The sequence below is a fragment of the Coturnix japonica genome, chromosome Z (genome assembly GCF_001577835.2).
Source record: "Coturnix japonica isolate 7356 chromosome Z, Coturnix japonica 2.1, whole genome shotgun sequence".
Lineage (NCBI taxonomy): Eukaryota > Metazoa > Chordata > Aves > Galliformes > Phasianidae > Coturnix > Coturnix japonica.
Window position 1 is genome coordinate 8,944,685 of NC_029547.1, and position 16,755 is coordinate 8,961,439.

A 16,755-nucleotide genomic window follows, 5' to 3' on the forward strand; every position below is an offset into this window, starting at 1 on the left:
GAAGTAGAGAGTACAAAGAATGGCAAGGCTAGTCAGACATGGAACAGGTTTCATGCAAGAAAGAAAGAAAGAATACTTCAGTTTGGAAAGAAGCTGACTAAGTACAGGAAGGAAATTCACAGACCCATAGTTTTAAGAGATTTCCTAAAAGAACTGTCATTAGAATGATCTGTTGCTTCTCCCAATCTTTTAAAAGTGGGGTGCTTAACACAGTTCTGCACTGTAGAAATGGTGAACTATGTTGTAGAAGAAAGATAAATAGGACCATAATATTGTCTTAGTTTCTTGAAATACAAGGATGTCCTTCACCTTTCCAGTAGGAAAGAAAATTCTTGAAAACTCTCTAGAAATTCAACTAGCAACAATCTGAAAACAAGAGTTATAGGTATAGCAAACCTGATGATCTCTAGCCAGTTTGTGCTCTCCAACAACGAAAACCACTTCACATCAGTTGCCCAGAAGTCCGTACTGTTATCTGAACAAAACAAAAAAAGCAGTTTACTCACATGTACCACCAAGTGATGGCCATCCATTATATTAGCTCTCAATTACAAAGTGTGGCATGCATTCCAAGCTGCAGAGTTTTTGCCAGTGCATAAAAGATTCAGCGATAGATTTGGCAGTGCGTCCAGTTGTTGATAATCACTTTGTGGTTTTATGACTTTTGTAACTGATATTCTATATCGTAACATCATGTAGTACACTGGGAGTTTAATAGTTAGGCCACCAAGTCTGTGGATTGTCAGTAGTTCTGGGTATACCTTTCTTAGAAGAGAAAAAATAGAAATCCCATAAGACTTAACTATTCCATTTCCATTTTCCATTCAGAGGGAAAGATGAAACTGCTCTCAAGTCATGAGACTGCCCTTTCTTTTACTGCTCATCTCTGCACCGTGTGCTCCCTGACCACCTTGCCTTCAGCATTACAGTAGGGCCTTTGGTTTTGGACACTCTCTAATCTCACTTTATTTATTAGCTTCAATTCCAATTGTATTGTGTCACCTTGCATCCTGCTATCACATTTAGCAAATTAGTCTTCTCCCTTAGCTCACTGCCACTGTTTTATTTTTAGGCTCACCTCCCAATATTTTCTCTATCCCCTCTCCTAAGGCATGGGTTTGTGGGTCCCTCCACCCCATCAGTTATGGAACCAGGCCAGAGCTTTGACACTGCATAGCACTGGAGAACATCCAAAGAAAACAGCAAAGTTAATTGCTTTGTACCAGAACAAAGAAAAGCCGATGTTATTTGGCTTGCTCAAGAGTAGTAATGCCACAGAAATGAACAGTCTTGGGAACTGACAGACTGTACTAAAGCTTCAGAACATACATTATCAGATCAGAAGTTTGATGCCAAGTACATGAAAATTTGAGTACGAGTTTGCAAAGCTGTGGCAGGAGAATACTCATATCCTGTGACTCTGGAAACTAAGCGTTTATGTTCAATTTGCACAGCACTTCATCTCTTCTGAACTTGAGAGTTGAAGATTCTGATGTTGAATATTGAACCTACTGAAGGCAAATGCAAGAAGCAAAAAAGGACAGTGGTGCATCACCTCCAAAGAAGACATCTGTTAGTGCAAAGTCCTCAACAACGGGCAGGAGAGATTATTTTACTGGTGAACCACATGCACTACCAGGAGACAGTGCTATGAGGCAGTAGCTACCAGGCAGCATTACTTTGAGGTGAGAGCCCAGATGGAAGCAGAGCATATTTTATAAGGCAAACTTAAAGGCACCATTATATACTTCCAGAATCAGGTTCACTCAACCATTATCACCAACCATCACAGTCGGGTGTAGTGGTCTTACAGTTAAGTACTTGTATGCTAGTGCAGGACGCATGGAGAACACTCCAGAAGAGTAAAAATGGGATCAGAAGATCAACTAGCAGCCTAAACAGTGTTGCCCAATGATATTTATTAAATTGTGGAATGATTCTTTTTCTGTGCAGCTGTTACACATAGAAGCTTGTGGGCTCAATTGAAAAGTGATTAATTCAGATTTGAAAACTAGACAGATAGACCAGAAGCTGCAGCTAAATACTGCTTAAAATTGCACTTATGTATTGTTATAGAATTGAATATTAATTTTATGCATTTTTTTTTCTTTGAAGAATATAACAAACTAACACTTTTCTCTCAGCTCTCCCAGAAAGAACTGGCTACACTGTTTATTACTACTGAGCTTCCCATTCAAATCTGAGATAACAAACATATTTCAAAAGAACACTGTTTTATTTAAAAGATGATAGGCTAGCTATGAAGTTTGTAAGAGCAATCTGTGCTATTTTCTTGATTAAAAAAAAAAGAAACAACCTTCTAATTTCCATAAGTAATTAATTTAAGTATCACATATTTAGAGTATGAGTTCAGCTCTTGTTTATCGCAAATCACAAAAAACATAAGAATGCAGAGGCACTTAAAAGCATTGCTCTGGCCTCCATGCAGACTCAGTATGATATGTCAACTGTTTAGCTAGAACGTCTTTCAGGTAAGAGTTTGAGATAAAAAAAATCTAGTACTTTTAAAGCATACAGCACAGTACTGCTCTCAGAAGTAATTTACTTCGGGGTTGCTCTTGGTTTTCTAGTTTTGTGGCTTGATGCTGCTTGGATTCTGATAACTAGTAATTCACTCAATCAAAGTATTCATCAGACAAGAATGAGAGCTCATTCTGGTCTGCAGGTAACAAGGCTGCAGTGCCGTCAAGTCTGAGATCAAGAGTGCAAAAACTTTAAACACAGAGAAGGGGAGCTATTGCTTTGTTCAGCTTCTTTCGAGTCCACATTTTTCTGATTAAAAGATATACAGTATTTCCTGATACGTGTCTTAAACGTAAGCTGGTCTTTTTCTCGTAGGAGTATAAGGCAGGAGTAACTATACTGAAATTATAACCCATTCCTTTTAGCTCTTTAGTAGGAAGGATTTGCTGCAATTTTGACAGCATATTCCAGAAAAAAGAAATCTCCACTCTGAATTCTGGTGAGTTATCTCATATCCTGCCTTTCTCTTCAGTATCAAAAACAGCATCAGAAAATAAGGTACAAAGAGAATGAATACCTTTATTAGACAAAGAACAACACTATCATTCTTTTACAGATTTCAGAGACTGAGGATTACTCTTAAGTTCAACTTACCTATCAAAAACAGCTGCTTAAACCTTGTGTACGCAGTCTGGATTTCTTGCAGAGATGGAAGGCTGCTTGACAAGTCATCTGTCTTCAGGAGCTCATAGGGAGGTTTTCTAATTGTCCTATAGATTCTGTATCAAATCACCAAGAGATTAAAGTCTTCTGCTTCACCAGTCAAATAATGCACCAACTAAATACAAAGTTAATATGCATAAGCTTGGGAAATCACAGTAAGACTAAGAGACACAGATCCCCAAAAGCTAATGGACTCCATGAAATTCTACGTACTGGTTGAAAGCTTGCCTACAAGCTTACTAAAAGTTTTGCTGCTCTTACCTCTCACACTAAGCATCAACTTTGTAAATAGCTATTGTTACATTGACTTTTTGTTGTAAGGTTTTGGCAAAAGCTACTGCAGCTTGTAATTCAAAAGTTGCAGGCACTTTGTCAGCATGGGACAGTACTTTGTTTCCTAGTTGTTGTAAAACAGAAGTCTGCTTTAAGTAAGAATTACAGCACTACACTTGAGAAATGTAGGTCATCAGATCTACTAGAGAATGCATCAGACCAGAAGAGCATCAAGCAAAAGCAATTACTTATCAATTATGACACTTCTTCCAAACTGAAATAAACAATTTGCGGCAGGAAATTTGGCTCTAAAACCCTTTCAGATTTTTAACTGTTGCTCTTAATTGTATGCATCTTCTGTGTGACTTAGTTAAGATTCCCATGGCACTTTAATGCATCCCTGTGGACATCCTTTGTATGTATTTTGAAATATTAGTTGTAAACTATCAGTACTCCATTCCATAGCAAAAATACATTCACACCAATACTGCCCACAAATTCAGAAGTCCACAGATAAGGATCAGGATATCAGCTGATACTTTACTACTGCTTACTGTTAGTTTTACTTCTGCATTATGAAGCAGCATTAAGAAGAGCCACAAGACATGAACTTCCACATTCCAGAAGGAAATGGTTGAGAATCTGTAGGAAGGGTCAAAAGCTTCTCCCACAGAAATAGAATTAAGAACCTCTTGTTTTTGAAAATAAAGAGTCAAATTAAGTTATGATCTGTTCTCTGATTAACAGGCTTTCATCTACGGCAAACAAGTTGCTAGTGGTGCAGCAGTACAGACAGTATATACTGACTTGACTTCACCTCTTAGGTGCAAATTATTAGGTAGTTCTGTCCAGGATGCCAAACAGGTTAAAAAAAAAAAAAAGCTAGGTGTAGGGAAACAACAAGTCATCAACAGGCATCTGTGTTCTTCTCTTTATCTTAGTTTTCACATCTTTCAAACTGCTGAGCTGGATCAACTCACTAATTCAGCTTAAAAAAAAAAAAGCCTCACTGACACATCTGTAGTGAACTACCAAAAACCAGCTGAGAAGAAAGCTGATTTTACAAAGATTTACCTCAACTAAAAAGAATTCATGTTTAGAGATGAAGAGTTGAGACTCATTCACTTGCAAGCAGCTGAGCCCATCAATTAATGATAGTGATCATTGATGATGAATGACCACTGCAGTTACAAATTACAGAGTTGGCACTGCTTTATGACAGAATCACAGAAGGGAACACCAGAGATTATTGAGTCCAACCTTACTTAAGTTTGTACAGAGATTAGTCTGGTATACATATGTATTTCTGAAAGTAAGTCTTCAATGACGCTACAGTCCTGCACAACTGACCAGGGATACTATTACACCAAGGGCTTAAACTTCACTACAGTAAACTACTTTTAGCTCTAGCCTGATGCGTGCAAGCTTAAAGATATAGCATATATGGAAAAAGAGAAGCAAGGTCCATACCAAGCAAAGTGTTGTGGACAGAATAGCTATTACTGACCCATCCAAGAAGGCTTTTTGCGTTTGCGAAGTGCTGTCATCCTGTTCTTTGGGAAACGCAGACATTTTGAGAAGAGCAGCACCATTATGGCAAGACCAACACCAAATCTGCAGAAAGACATTTACCGTGATAAAAGCTGATAAACACTTTCATACGAAGTAGTTGACTGAGTCATTACAAGGAATTCCTTTATGCTGTGCTTTGTTGAATGTTTTATGTATACAGTGATTCAGTAATAGCAAACTTCACTATTTGCATCCCAACTACATGGCTGAGTATGCTATTTACATTGTAAGATTTGCTAAAGATGGCTCTTGTAAATAACTCAACAGTCATCATTTTCTCTACAGAAGTAGCAGTATTTTTCTAGTAGTTAAGCCACAAAATAACTCACAATAGATACACCCTCATATGTTTCAACATGAACTATATGTGAAGAGTCACTGAGTCTGTGAAACATTAAACATGAGCTCCACAGCTACATAGGTCGCTAGAAAAGTAATGCCTATTTATTTCCACAGAAGTTGCAACAGTTACAAAGAGCACAATAACACTAATAGAACAAATTTTCAGGTACAAACACTATTTTTCTATGTAGACACCACCATTTAATTTGCCTGTCTTCATTCAACCAGACAGTATAAAAAAGAAGCTTCTTTATATTGTCTGGTTGAACGAAGACAGGTAAATTAAATTCTTTTGAATTTCACTATTGGAAATTAAAGATTAGACATGACAGTATGGAACTATCTTCATGAACTGGTTAAGAGCATGAAGTATACATCTTTTTAACTGGCAAATTCGATAGACACTCAGCAACTCAGGTTAAATGCCCTAAGTGAGGTTGCTCTGCTTCTTGCTTGTATTCCATCTTACCAGTTCTTCAAGAGTGGTGCAAAGTCAGGAAACCAAATCCAGCTACAGGTAGTAGAATATATTTAATTTCATTTCCTGCTGAGACTGGTAGAATTACTTGATTCCTCTTTTCCCCTACTGGCTTTCTATAAATGCTGTACTGTTACAGACTATTTACAGTACTTAAGCTGGCTATCTGGTGCTGTTCTACAGCATCTGCACATGCAGGTCCTCACCTCAATATCAATGCAATACAGAATGCACTTCCAGACCCACATCCAGCTCCAGCTAGATAACAGCGCTCATTCTCATCAAACACAGGCTGATGGAAACTCAAAGGAATAGTATGTGCAGAGTATAGGATGTTAGATATTTAATATAAGTAAACAGGTCTGTGAATCAGTAGATTACATACTTCGCTTTACTCGATTCAAGGGAATAAAGAACGCTTTGTGCACCTCAATTTCCAAAACCTATTTCCTTTACTATAGGCTATGTAATCTAAATGTGAACCATTAGAAATGTGTTTTGAAGCGGAATGCAGTAACATCTAGGGCACTATTTTAATTTTATCATCTCAATACAATTATTGGGCTCAGTCACACACGCATATATACTTACAGGAATGCCTCTGCCTTCATACTTCAAAATACTCTCTTCAGAAACACATATGGGAACAACAAAATACAAAGGCAACCTAAGATAACAAAAAAAGTTTCATGCACTTGGGAACAGAAAAAAGAACAATCTCCAAGCTCCTTTAATGATGGCATGTGCTTTAGCCCACATGCTAATTATGTATTCACTCTTAGAGCTACAAAAATCTTTACAACTAGCTAATTTTGTCCTCAAGATTTTCAGGTTGTTAACATTTTCTTCCAATCCTAAGCTGTTCATTTTCATTGCAACACTACTTTGACTTTTTAAGGCTGCAATTAAGTCCCAAATCCAATTGTAATTAAGACAGTCTTTGTTCTCACACTACTAGCTGCTTCAACTATCCTTATAATATAACTATTCAATTTCTGCATCTTGTAAGCCACGCGAGTCACAATTCAAGGATGTCATTTAATATATCATGAGTTTCCCGTATCAGATACCACTTAGGTTTAAGGCCCACACAAACCATGATAAGTATTTAATGTTGAGTCTCAACACAGATCCAGAATGAGTAATAAGATTTAACTCTACTTTGAAAATTTGGATGATCTTTCCAAGGTCTGTGGAACCTTCCAGTACTTGACTGTTGAACAGCAGTACACAATGTACTCTACAGATCTCAAATAGATACTCAGATACTCTTTAGCTCAACTGGAAGGTGTATACATCTCTAACCTTCCACTACTGGAGAGATAATTTCCACCAGCACATTTGCTGACATACATTAAACCAGTTACTTCTTTTTTTCTCCCAAATTAAAAAAGAAAAAGTCTTAACTGCGTGCAATTTGAACTTTTAACAAGGTAAGTATCATCCAGGCTGGTTAAATGTGACAAAGCACAGATACTAGACGCACAAATTTCAGTTCCACTTTAATGTGGTATTCTTCCTCCTTGGAGATAATCAGAACTATTCTGATTAAGCTTGACCTAAATTTGAAGTTAATTTTGCTTGAGCAAGTATTGCATAAAACAACCTCCCAAATCAAAGCATACTATCACATTAAAAGTAAAACAGATGCTAAAAATCAGGCATAATGCCACCTAATGATGGCAACCATTATGGTTTTTTTGGCAGGAATTAATGAGATGTATATCTAAATTTCGTTATTACACACAGCAAGCTTACTTTTCAGAGACTTTGTATCCTTCATTGGTAGATACTGCTTTGTATTGCACATTCCCCTTTGTTCGCTCCAACTCATCGCGCCAGTCTTCAAGAGTATCAAACATTACAGTTTGGTTTCTTCCATCTATCAGACAAGTTATGTTAATTCAGATTTTGCATTTCATTTAATGCCCATTCTTTCATCACAAACAGGAGTTTTACACTGAATATAGAATCCAAGGAATTTAGTAAGAATGGAAAATTGACTACAGTAGTTGGCCACAATCATTTCAACTAAGATTTTCCCCAAACTTCCACTTAGACATCTCAGCAACAGTTACAAGAGCAGACTGATTTGTCCACAACTCCAATTCAACAGACACAGAATTTAGGGAGTATTGTCAGTTGTTCTGTATGCTGGTCATAATTAAACATCCTGCAAAACTGAAATGATAAGCAGTGCTAGAACTTCCATGGAAGATACAACTGCAATGCCTAATAAAGACTAGTTTCTAGTTTACTTAGTTTCTACCTGAAAAATGCCCTCCTTTTCTGATGTTTGTAGTTGAAACTGAATGGTAGTTACAGCTAAATTACCTAAGCTGGCAATGTGCCCTTGCAGCAAAGAAAGCCAATGTATTTTTTATCTGTATTAGGAAAACCACTTCCCTCAGATCTTATGAGCTGATCATTCCTCTCAGCTCAGAACTGGTGAGGCCATTGCTGGAACAATGTCACCAGCACTAGGGCCCCCAGTACAGGACAGGTGCAGCACAAATCCAGTGAAGATCCACTCAGGGCTTGTTGAAACGAGAGGTAAGAACCTAAATAATGGCATTATTCAGCTTGGAGAATAGAATAACCCACAGGCTTTCAACACACAAACTCCTGATGGGGTAGATGTGGGAAGAAGGGAATAAAGAATTTGTAGCTGGACTCTCATATATTATCTCAGTGAGATGATATATGGCAGCATGCACATGTTGAAATGCAGAAAATTCCATTTAAACATAAGAACAACAACGAGGGCAGTCAAATAATGAAATAGGTTGCCCCAGAATTGTGGATTCTGTCCTTAAACTCAAAACTCAACTGGATGCAACTCTGTGGAACTTGCTGTAGTTGAGACTACTCTGAGTGGGGCAGGGCAGAGTGGAGGAGATGGAAAGGCACATGACTGGTTGATGTCCAAAGGTTTCACCTGACCCAATGATTTTTTAATTGCATGAAATACTTTGATAAGTATTTAACAGCTCCGTTTATAACGGAGTGTCCGTTTAACAAGGAAAACTTTCTTCTGGAAAAGAAACACGTGTTTTTGGTGCATTAAGAACCACACTAGCTTAAAACAACACTACAGCTTCAATTGAAGACAAAGCCACTGAATACCAGAAAGTGCATTCTTTTTATCTTAAGTTTTGAATATTACTATATCATTCAGCCAAGTTAGATTAAATGGAAAGTTATGTAAAAAAATCAGCAAAAAGGAAGTCAAATAATTACTGGAACCGCACTATATTAACGTATGGGATTTCTCTGTAGTTGCCTGGGAAAAGTAGATTGCTTGCAAATAAGAGAGAAAAGGGAAATCCTCTGTCAGTGGCCATTGAAACTGTAATAATTTAGAAGTTAAGAGCAGGAAGTCTGGTTTGCTGCAATGCTACACAAAACAGTAATAAAATAAGCAAAATGTCTTCCAGATGAGAGCAGCCTGGGGAGATGCTTACAAAAAGTATTTACAAATACCGATAACAGTTTTCAGTACAAAAATTCTTGCAAAAATTCTGTACAACTTCACTGACATTCACAAGGATCAACTGTAGATGTAGAGATTTTTAGGACAAAATACAACAGTGCATGACAAACAAATCTTCAGAGGCAGACTGCTAATCAGCTAATCATAAACTAAGTACAGACTCAGCTACTAAGCATCCCGGATTGCTTTAGGAACTAACAGCATGCAACAGATACAATCTAAAAATGCAAGAACATTTACCTGTGTTGTTTGGGGCAGCTGATGCATAAGAAAACAAAAACAAGCGTTTAAGCAGCTTAGGAGTCTGGCTATGATGAATTATGCCACTGACAATCTAGGAAAGGACCAAAAATTAACACCCAGGCTAATTAAACAGTCAGTGTAAACAACATCACTTTTCAATCCCCCCTCCCAGCTTTAAAACAAAACTCCTCTATGGGTTTTATCTACAGCAACTGAAGAGTAACTTATGGAAGGCCTTTTCCCTTGTGCTCAAGGCAATGTACTTACTTGACTCCATAAGAAGCATTCTATGTGTTCAACTTATAGACTGACTCATTTAAATAAAGCTAGTAAGAGTTCCAGTTTTGCATCAAAAGAACTCAAATTACCAGGAAACTAACTGCTTTTCTATTAGCAAGACTGAGATGCACAATGTTGTAAAACAGCATCACATAAGCACAGAACAGCTTCACAAGTTCACTGGATCTGAAGCTAATTATACATATTACTCCCAAGCTCCACCTTTCCTCATGTGCAACCACATTTTGTCTTTCTAAATGCTGTATGTAAAAATGTTTAATGAATAAGGCTGGCTTAAAGAAATCTCTCTCTCTCAATTGGAAATACTTAAAAAACACTTCAATTTAAATGGATCTCTTAGAATTAAGTTCACCCTTCCCTCATCCCCAACAAAGAAATTAATACCCAAAACCAGGCTTAAAAACAACAAAACACAAATGAATTTCATATACTTACTCTTTTTACTTCCTCTTCTTTTGTATATCTGAGGCAGAAGTTAAATACTCTAAGGTCCTTGCAGTAGATAATTAGCTTCTCTGGGTATTTTCTCAGTTGTCCAGTTAGAAGTTTCTTTTTCTCGTCATAAACTGCAAAATCAACAGCATTAAAATATATATATATATCAAAAAGAACAGTACTATCAATTGATAAAATTAACCCCATTTGCCCATTCAAAATTTGAGAAACTAATACAATCCCATGTTTAAGCAACCTGAAACAAGAATGCTACAACAATACTGCAAGCTGTGGGTTGATGCACTTATCAACTTTAACATAAACCCACTCATGTTATTTGCTGCAAGGTAGGAACTGGTCTTACAGCCAAACCATCTGCTCAGTTTACTTTTGTTCATTATGACAGAATAATAAGTTCAGTTTTGAAACACATGAAGAACAATTTAGTAGCTTTGCCTGAGAGTCAGACAACCACTGACCTTTACAAATTATTTATTTTAAACCATTACAAATCCCTCGAGACAGGCCTTTGTTCACTTCCTTTTGAGAATATGTCTTTTTGCATCTTCAAGTATTATCAGCTAGGCCACTGGAAACAAAACCAAACTATCTCATAACAATGCTCCAATATTCTCCCTCACCTACTCCTTCACCAGTTCACACCACCATTCACAAATACTCTGAGCACTAATCCAAAGTCAGGCTGCTCAATAAAGTCTTTCTTACTGTTTACGAACTATTAATCCCATGCCTGCTTTTTTTTTTTTCTTTTTTTAAAGCAACATAGGCATACATATATGCTCTGCCGCAAAACACCATTTTGTTTGGCTTCTAAAGAAAAAGCTTGCTTCCTACCACCTTTGGTTTTTTGAAGAAATCAATAGTCTCATCAAACAAAGTTCCCTTAGACACAAACAGAAGGCATTCAGGAATTACTCACTTGCACTACTCTACAATGCAATTGCTTAAATGCAGTTTCTTACTTCATATTTATGGGAAATAGTTGACACATATTAGGATAAGATATCTGTACAATCTTAATCAGAGACTTTGTACAGTACATTTTTTTTTCCCACCATGAATAAATGCATTTTGAAGAAATTGATCAATCTACATTTTGTTTAGGGCAGACAAGCGTGAGGGATGAAACTGGATTCTTGCAGACCTTTTATCTGTCATTTCATCATTAAAATAACCACAGTTGCCCTCCCCAGGTTACCCAGCCTGGTCTTGAAAGCAGGAACTCTATTCATTTTCCAAAAAGGATATGTACAGAACAAGAATTAGAAGGCATTTAGAAGTATGACACGCATTAAACCAAGAGCTGACCTACCTCCATAGATCTGATCTACACATTGCAGGGTTATGTCATTTTCTCCTATGATCTTATTCTTAAATTGTGTTTCCTAGAACACAGGAAAAAAAAAAAAAAAACAGAAATCTTTCACTACAAGGAACTAGTACCTTCTCACAAGTCAAGTCTGTACTTGGTACATACTGCAATACCAGTTTTACTCTTGTTTTTGTAAGCTGTGTAAGATAAAACACGAAACAACTCTTAAATCATAGACATAGGTTACACAGGTATGATATATCAACGTAAGATTGAGTTCAGAGTTTCTACTGCATCCACAACCATTCTTACTTTTCAAGTAACTTTCAAGCATGCATTTCTACTGAAGGTCATATTTTAAACTACAGTCAGTTCAGTAAACAGGAAATACAGTAACTTCATGTCATCCAAGCCCTTTTATGAAAAGTTTCCTTGCTGTGGGAAACTGGCAGGAAACAGAAAGTGTCTTAAAAGAATGCATACCCCAAGTGTTCTCAAGACACTTATTCCAACATAAAAATTGCATTTATCATTAGGCAAAATAAGGTCACACAAGCCAATTCTATCAGGTTCCCTTTACCTTCAATGAATTCAGAGGATTAAAAAAGGAGTTGAGAGATGCCACAATTAAACACGTATTCTAAATACTAATGCCACTATATGAGCAAATAACATATAGTTGTGAACAAAGTCAGACTCTTTCAAACTATTTCTAGGCCTGCGCTACTCTGAAATAGGTGACTAACAGTGAACTTACACTGAGAAATGCTTGCTGACTCAGCTTGCTATAAGCCCCGTATTTAACAAGCTGAAGACAGAACAGAACAGAAATTAGCAAGGTCACTACCATGTTTAGAATACATCTCATGGGATCTGTGGGAAGGGCTGTGCAGCTTGGCTTCCTTTCAGAAGGTTTGAAAAACCCCGTATTTTGCTGTAGAAGCCTTAGTTTTCAATATTAAATTCCCTGAAACTTTGTCCCCCAAATATCTGACTGTAATCAACGCATCTCACTCGCTTTCAAGTTTATCTTGCACTCCTAAGTGCCATATACTAGTTCTTCCTATACTTGCAACACCTAAATGGACCAGGTTCACATGCTCCAGCACTCCTGGAAAAGTGTGGTATTAACACTACTCTTTGAGGATTGAATTTGAATACCAAACAAAAGAAAACTCAATAACTTATTTCTAAGAACTGGGAACATTTTAGCTTTTAAAACATTGGTCAGCTTGAAATCTTTGGAGTTAACACTTATCCCTAGAAGAACACAGAGCTTTTCTTTAACTTAAGAACTCAAGCTTAAACATAATTACTGATTCACAAGGTAAATAGAAACTTATAAGCTATATCTAGTTATAAATATCCATCTTCAGACTTCAAATATTTTCACTGAAATAATCTGAGGTTGTGGCAGGACATGTACGGATCAAACAGATGCAGACTGATTAACACAAGTCTAGTACCATTAAAAATTTCTATAAATATATGATCATTCTTATATAAAGGAAAGGTAAATTTATTTAGTCAAAGACACTGTACTTCTTTAGAGTCTGTTTGGTCATAATAATAAGATTTGTCTTCCTACATTTTCATCTGAAGTAGAATCATCATCGAGGAAAGCAATCTTGAAGTTTGTGCAGATGAGTTTTCCATAAGTGCCACGATTTGACCCATCTTCCTGTATGTACTTATATACTGTACTTGCCTCACAAAGCAGCTGTTCACCTGTATAAAACAAACATTAACTTGTAACACAACTGATGTGTACAATTATTTCAATACATCTTAAAAATTAGCATTTACTTCCTTTACTGCTTCTTGTAACTGTATGCCTGAAGATATTTAAGTACTTATAGAAAGAATAAGAGGCAGCTCTTGAAATCAGTACCCGAAGAGCCTCTCAGATTTCTAACACCACTAAAGATGAACTAAACACTGTTCAGCTGAACACAACAATGTTATTTTGTAATCAGAACCATGGCCCAGTAACTGGAGAATAACTGAATATTAAAGACCCACCACGCATACGTATATTTGAAAAACAAAACCCAAACCCCCATAGAGAGCAGTTAATACAGTCAATGAACAAACTGAAAACTTTTCCGGCTTTCCACACCACTAAACTGTTAATAATGCTGAAACATCTGAGTTAATTATTACAAGGTCCTCACAGTTAGTTTTCCATAGCCTTAACTGGAGATCTTTATTTTACACATCCCAAACCATTTTAAAGTTCTCAAACAAGTTACATAAATGTTTAGTGAAATTTTAATCTCCAGAGTAGCAAGATGCTCAACTAAAAGTTTATTATAAAAACAGGTTTTACCAAGTACAGACACTCAGACTACTAGTTCAGAGTCTTCAGTCTGAAGGCAAAACAAAGAAATCTAAACAACCTTAAAGAAGCAGAACAAACTGGAAACTTGGACCATTTTCCACATGCATCTTAGCTTAAGACACTGTTCTCTACAAAATACACATCAACTTTTTATAACTTCTCCATTATCCATGCAGACAGATACTTAAAATATTCAGCCTGCATGGAGGTGATCCACAAACAAGTATTTTCCATCCTTGACATGGGCGTAACTTGGGTGTTTATAGTACACAAATAAGACTATGCATAATATACATAATTCTCTTATTGTTTAATTCCAAGCACAGTTACCTGGTAGTAAATGAGGATTTACTTCCTTTTCAGTGGGTTCCTTTATATGTATTTCCTAGAGAGAAGAACAGTAATTACTTCTTTGCAGAAATCATATCCTTAATACATACTGTACATGACTGCACACACATTATAGCTAATGGGAAAATTAAAGTTAGGGAGAGTACTTCCTCTCCTAAGGTAAAGTTAGCAGTAAACTCCTTCTGCTTAAGGCCAGATAGATCAGTTAGTTTCACACTGCTGAAAACCTGAAATTCATTGCTTTCATAAGGAACAGACAAAAAATAAGCGCTACTAATAGCATTCACGGGTTTATTTCAGTAAAAATAAATGGGTAAGTGTAAACCTAGTGTTACAGTACCTCCCAGAGCTCACTGGAAGCTCTTCCCCGTAATTCATATTTGTTTATAATGCACACTTAGTAGTTTTTAGTTCCTCATCCTTTGTTGCCTGTTTCCACTTTTCTTACATGTACTTTTGCAATTAATTTACATAAATCACTTCAACAGCACTAAGATTATAGTGAAAGAGACTTCAGAATCTCAGAGCAAGGAGGGAACACAAATCAGAAGATGTCTGGACTCAACCCGCACAAAACAAACCTCATCAACCCCCAGTATCACTTATTCTAGCCTTGAGGTGCTGACGGTTGGGCTAAAAACCTCCAGCTGAAGGAGTATTAAACAGGAGATCACACTACACCCTTCTGCTTGGCCGGATCAGACTTCCTCCTGCAGTCAGAGTCACTTTGCATGCTCTCAAGTTTTTGTGGAAAACTATTAGTTAACTGGAAACCACCCCCAGGGCCACAGCAGTAAGTGAACTAATTTTAGCTTCTGACAGCATCCAAAGTCAGATTTTTCAAATCTAGACGAGCAATCAAAAGGAGACATAAGCAACAGGAAAAAAACAAAAGGCTCTGAGAGCATAAAAATAATCCCCATTTACCATTCATAAAAACACGAGCTCTCAAAGCTCAGAAGAGTTTTACAGCTGCATCGAAAAACTAAAAATACCAGGAAACTGTGAGGAGAGGAGCAGACTTTCAAGGCGGGCTGAGAGAGGTAAAGGTTCTAAAACAGCAGTGGTGTTATGAAGGAAAGTCTGTAACTACAGCTGGCGCAGAGAACAGAACACGGTTTGCTGCCTTGGAATTACAAGACTGGCTCTTTGCACGAGTAAATGTAATAAAAGTTGATGTTTGTTGGTTAAACAAGTTACCATACGAATACAGCCCAGGCCAAACACTGCTGCATTCAGAGAAGAAACGTGGGTTCCTAATGTTGGGTCCTTGCTATTGGCAGCTCTGCACTGAACACTGTTTTCCAGCACCTTTACAATCATGCCTCCTATATCACTGCGTGCCCCCAGGTGCAGCACTGTTCACTTACAAGCCATGCACCAACAATCACTGCTATAGAACAGTAAAGAAGCACATTGACTTGGCATTCTCCTATTAGCCTTGAGGAGATAACAAAGAATGTAATAACTACTGCGCATATACATAAATTGCTTAAGATTCACACTAAATCTACCTTCTTTTTTTTTTTTCAGTATTGCCAGAAAATGACAAAAAAACAAAACAAGACAACAAAGCAACAACCCAGGAATTCCTTTGAGTTAACATCTACCTGTTAAAGTGCAACAAAGCTTTTTATAACAGGTTCAAAATGAACTGTCCCCATGACACGAGTGGTTAAAGGGTAAACTAGTTGACTTCTGAAAGCAGCAGGAATTTTTACACAGACAGCACCACAGCAAATCAGAGACTTGAGTCAAACATATACTAGAGATCAGCTGTTAAAACTGCAACTCCACCACTGGTTAACAGGTATCAAAATGATGTACTAACTACAAGTAGAGTTTCTACATAACAGCTTACAACTGTGACCCCACAAACAAGGGATCTATTTGAGAGTCAACACTTACATTCCCTAACAAAAGCACAAGTCCTGCAAAGATGGTTTTCACTCATATGCACTTGAGATGGATAGAATGCAAGCAATGAACAGCACCACCAAAGAACCCATTCTGCTGCACTTATTTCCCAAGGAAGGACACTAATTGAATTCTATTAATGTCAGTTCATACCCGTTCTTTCTAAGAGATAAGGCAAAGATCTGAGTTAGCTGTTAACTAACCACAAGTCAATAACAGCTGTACTGAACTCAGTTTAGCTACTCCTTCTTTATCAGCTTGAAGCTTCTAGCGGGTTCTAGTTTGGGACAATAAGATCCCAGGACTTCAATGCCTATAGCCATTACAAGACACACACCTTAACACCTGTTTAATCACAGCTATGCAGTTTATGATCTTTTATACCCAGGTCTGCATGACTGCATAGCGAGGTAATTCACAGTTCATAAGACCAGATAAGAAGACTCTGCATGTGCTTGGTTTTATTGTGA

The 16,755-nt window shown here is 37.1% G+C and overlaps 1 protein-coding gene across 2 annotated transcripts in view; it reads right to left on the reverse strand.

The window, feature by feature from the left end:
* Positions 1 to 16,755, reverse strand: part of MTMR12 (myotubularin related protein 12) — a 28,835-nt gene that overhangs the window by 8,422 nt on the left and 3,658 nt on the right. For both annotated transcript variants that reach the window (XM_015848319.2, XM_015848320.2), the window contains exons 2-11: positions 14,348 to 14,402; positions 13,265 to 13,404; positions 11,677 to 11,749; positions 10,344 to 10,474; positions 9,606 to 9,699; positions 7,631 to 7,754; positions 6,464 to 6,539; positions 4,988 to 5,094; positions 3,139 to 3,263; positions 397 to 475 (exon numbers count right to left, since the gene is read on the reverse strand). In XM_015848319.2, the coding sequence (XP_015703805.1) occupies positions 397 to 475; positions 3,139 to 3,263; positions 4,988 to 5,094; positions 6,464 to 6,539; positions 7,631 to 7,754; positions 9,606 to 9,699; positions 10,344 to 10,474; positions 11,677 to 11,749; positions 13,265 to 13,404; positions 14,348 to 14,402 (1,004 nt within the window). The remainder of the gene's footprint in view (positions 1 to 396; positions 476 to 3,138; positions 3,264 to 4,987; positions 5,095 to 6,463; positions 6,540 to 7,630; positions 7,755 to 9,605; positions 9,700 to 10,343; positions 10,475 to 11,676; positions 11,750 to 13,264; positions 13,405 to 14,347; positions 14,403 to 16,755) is intronic.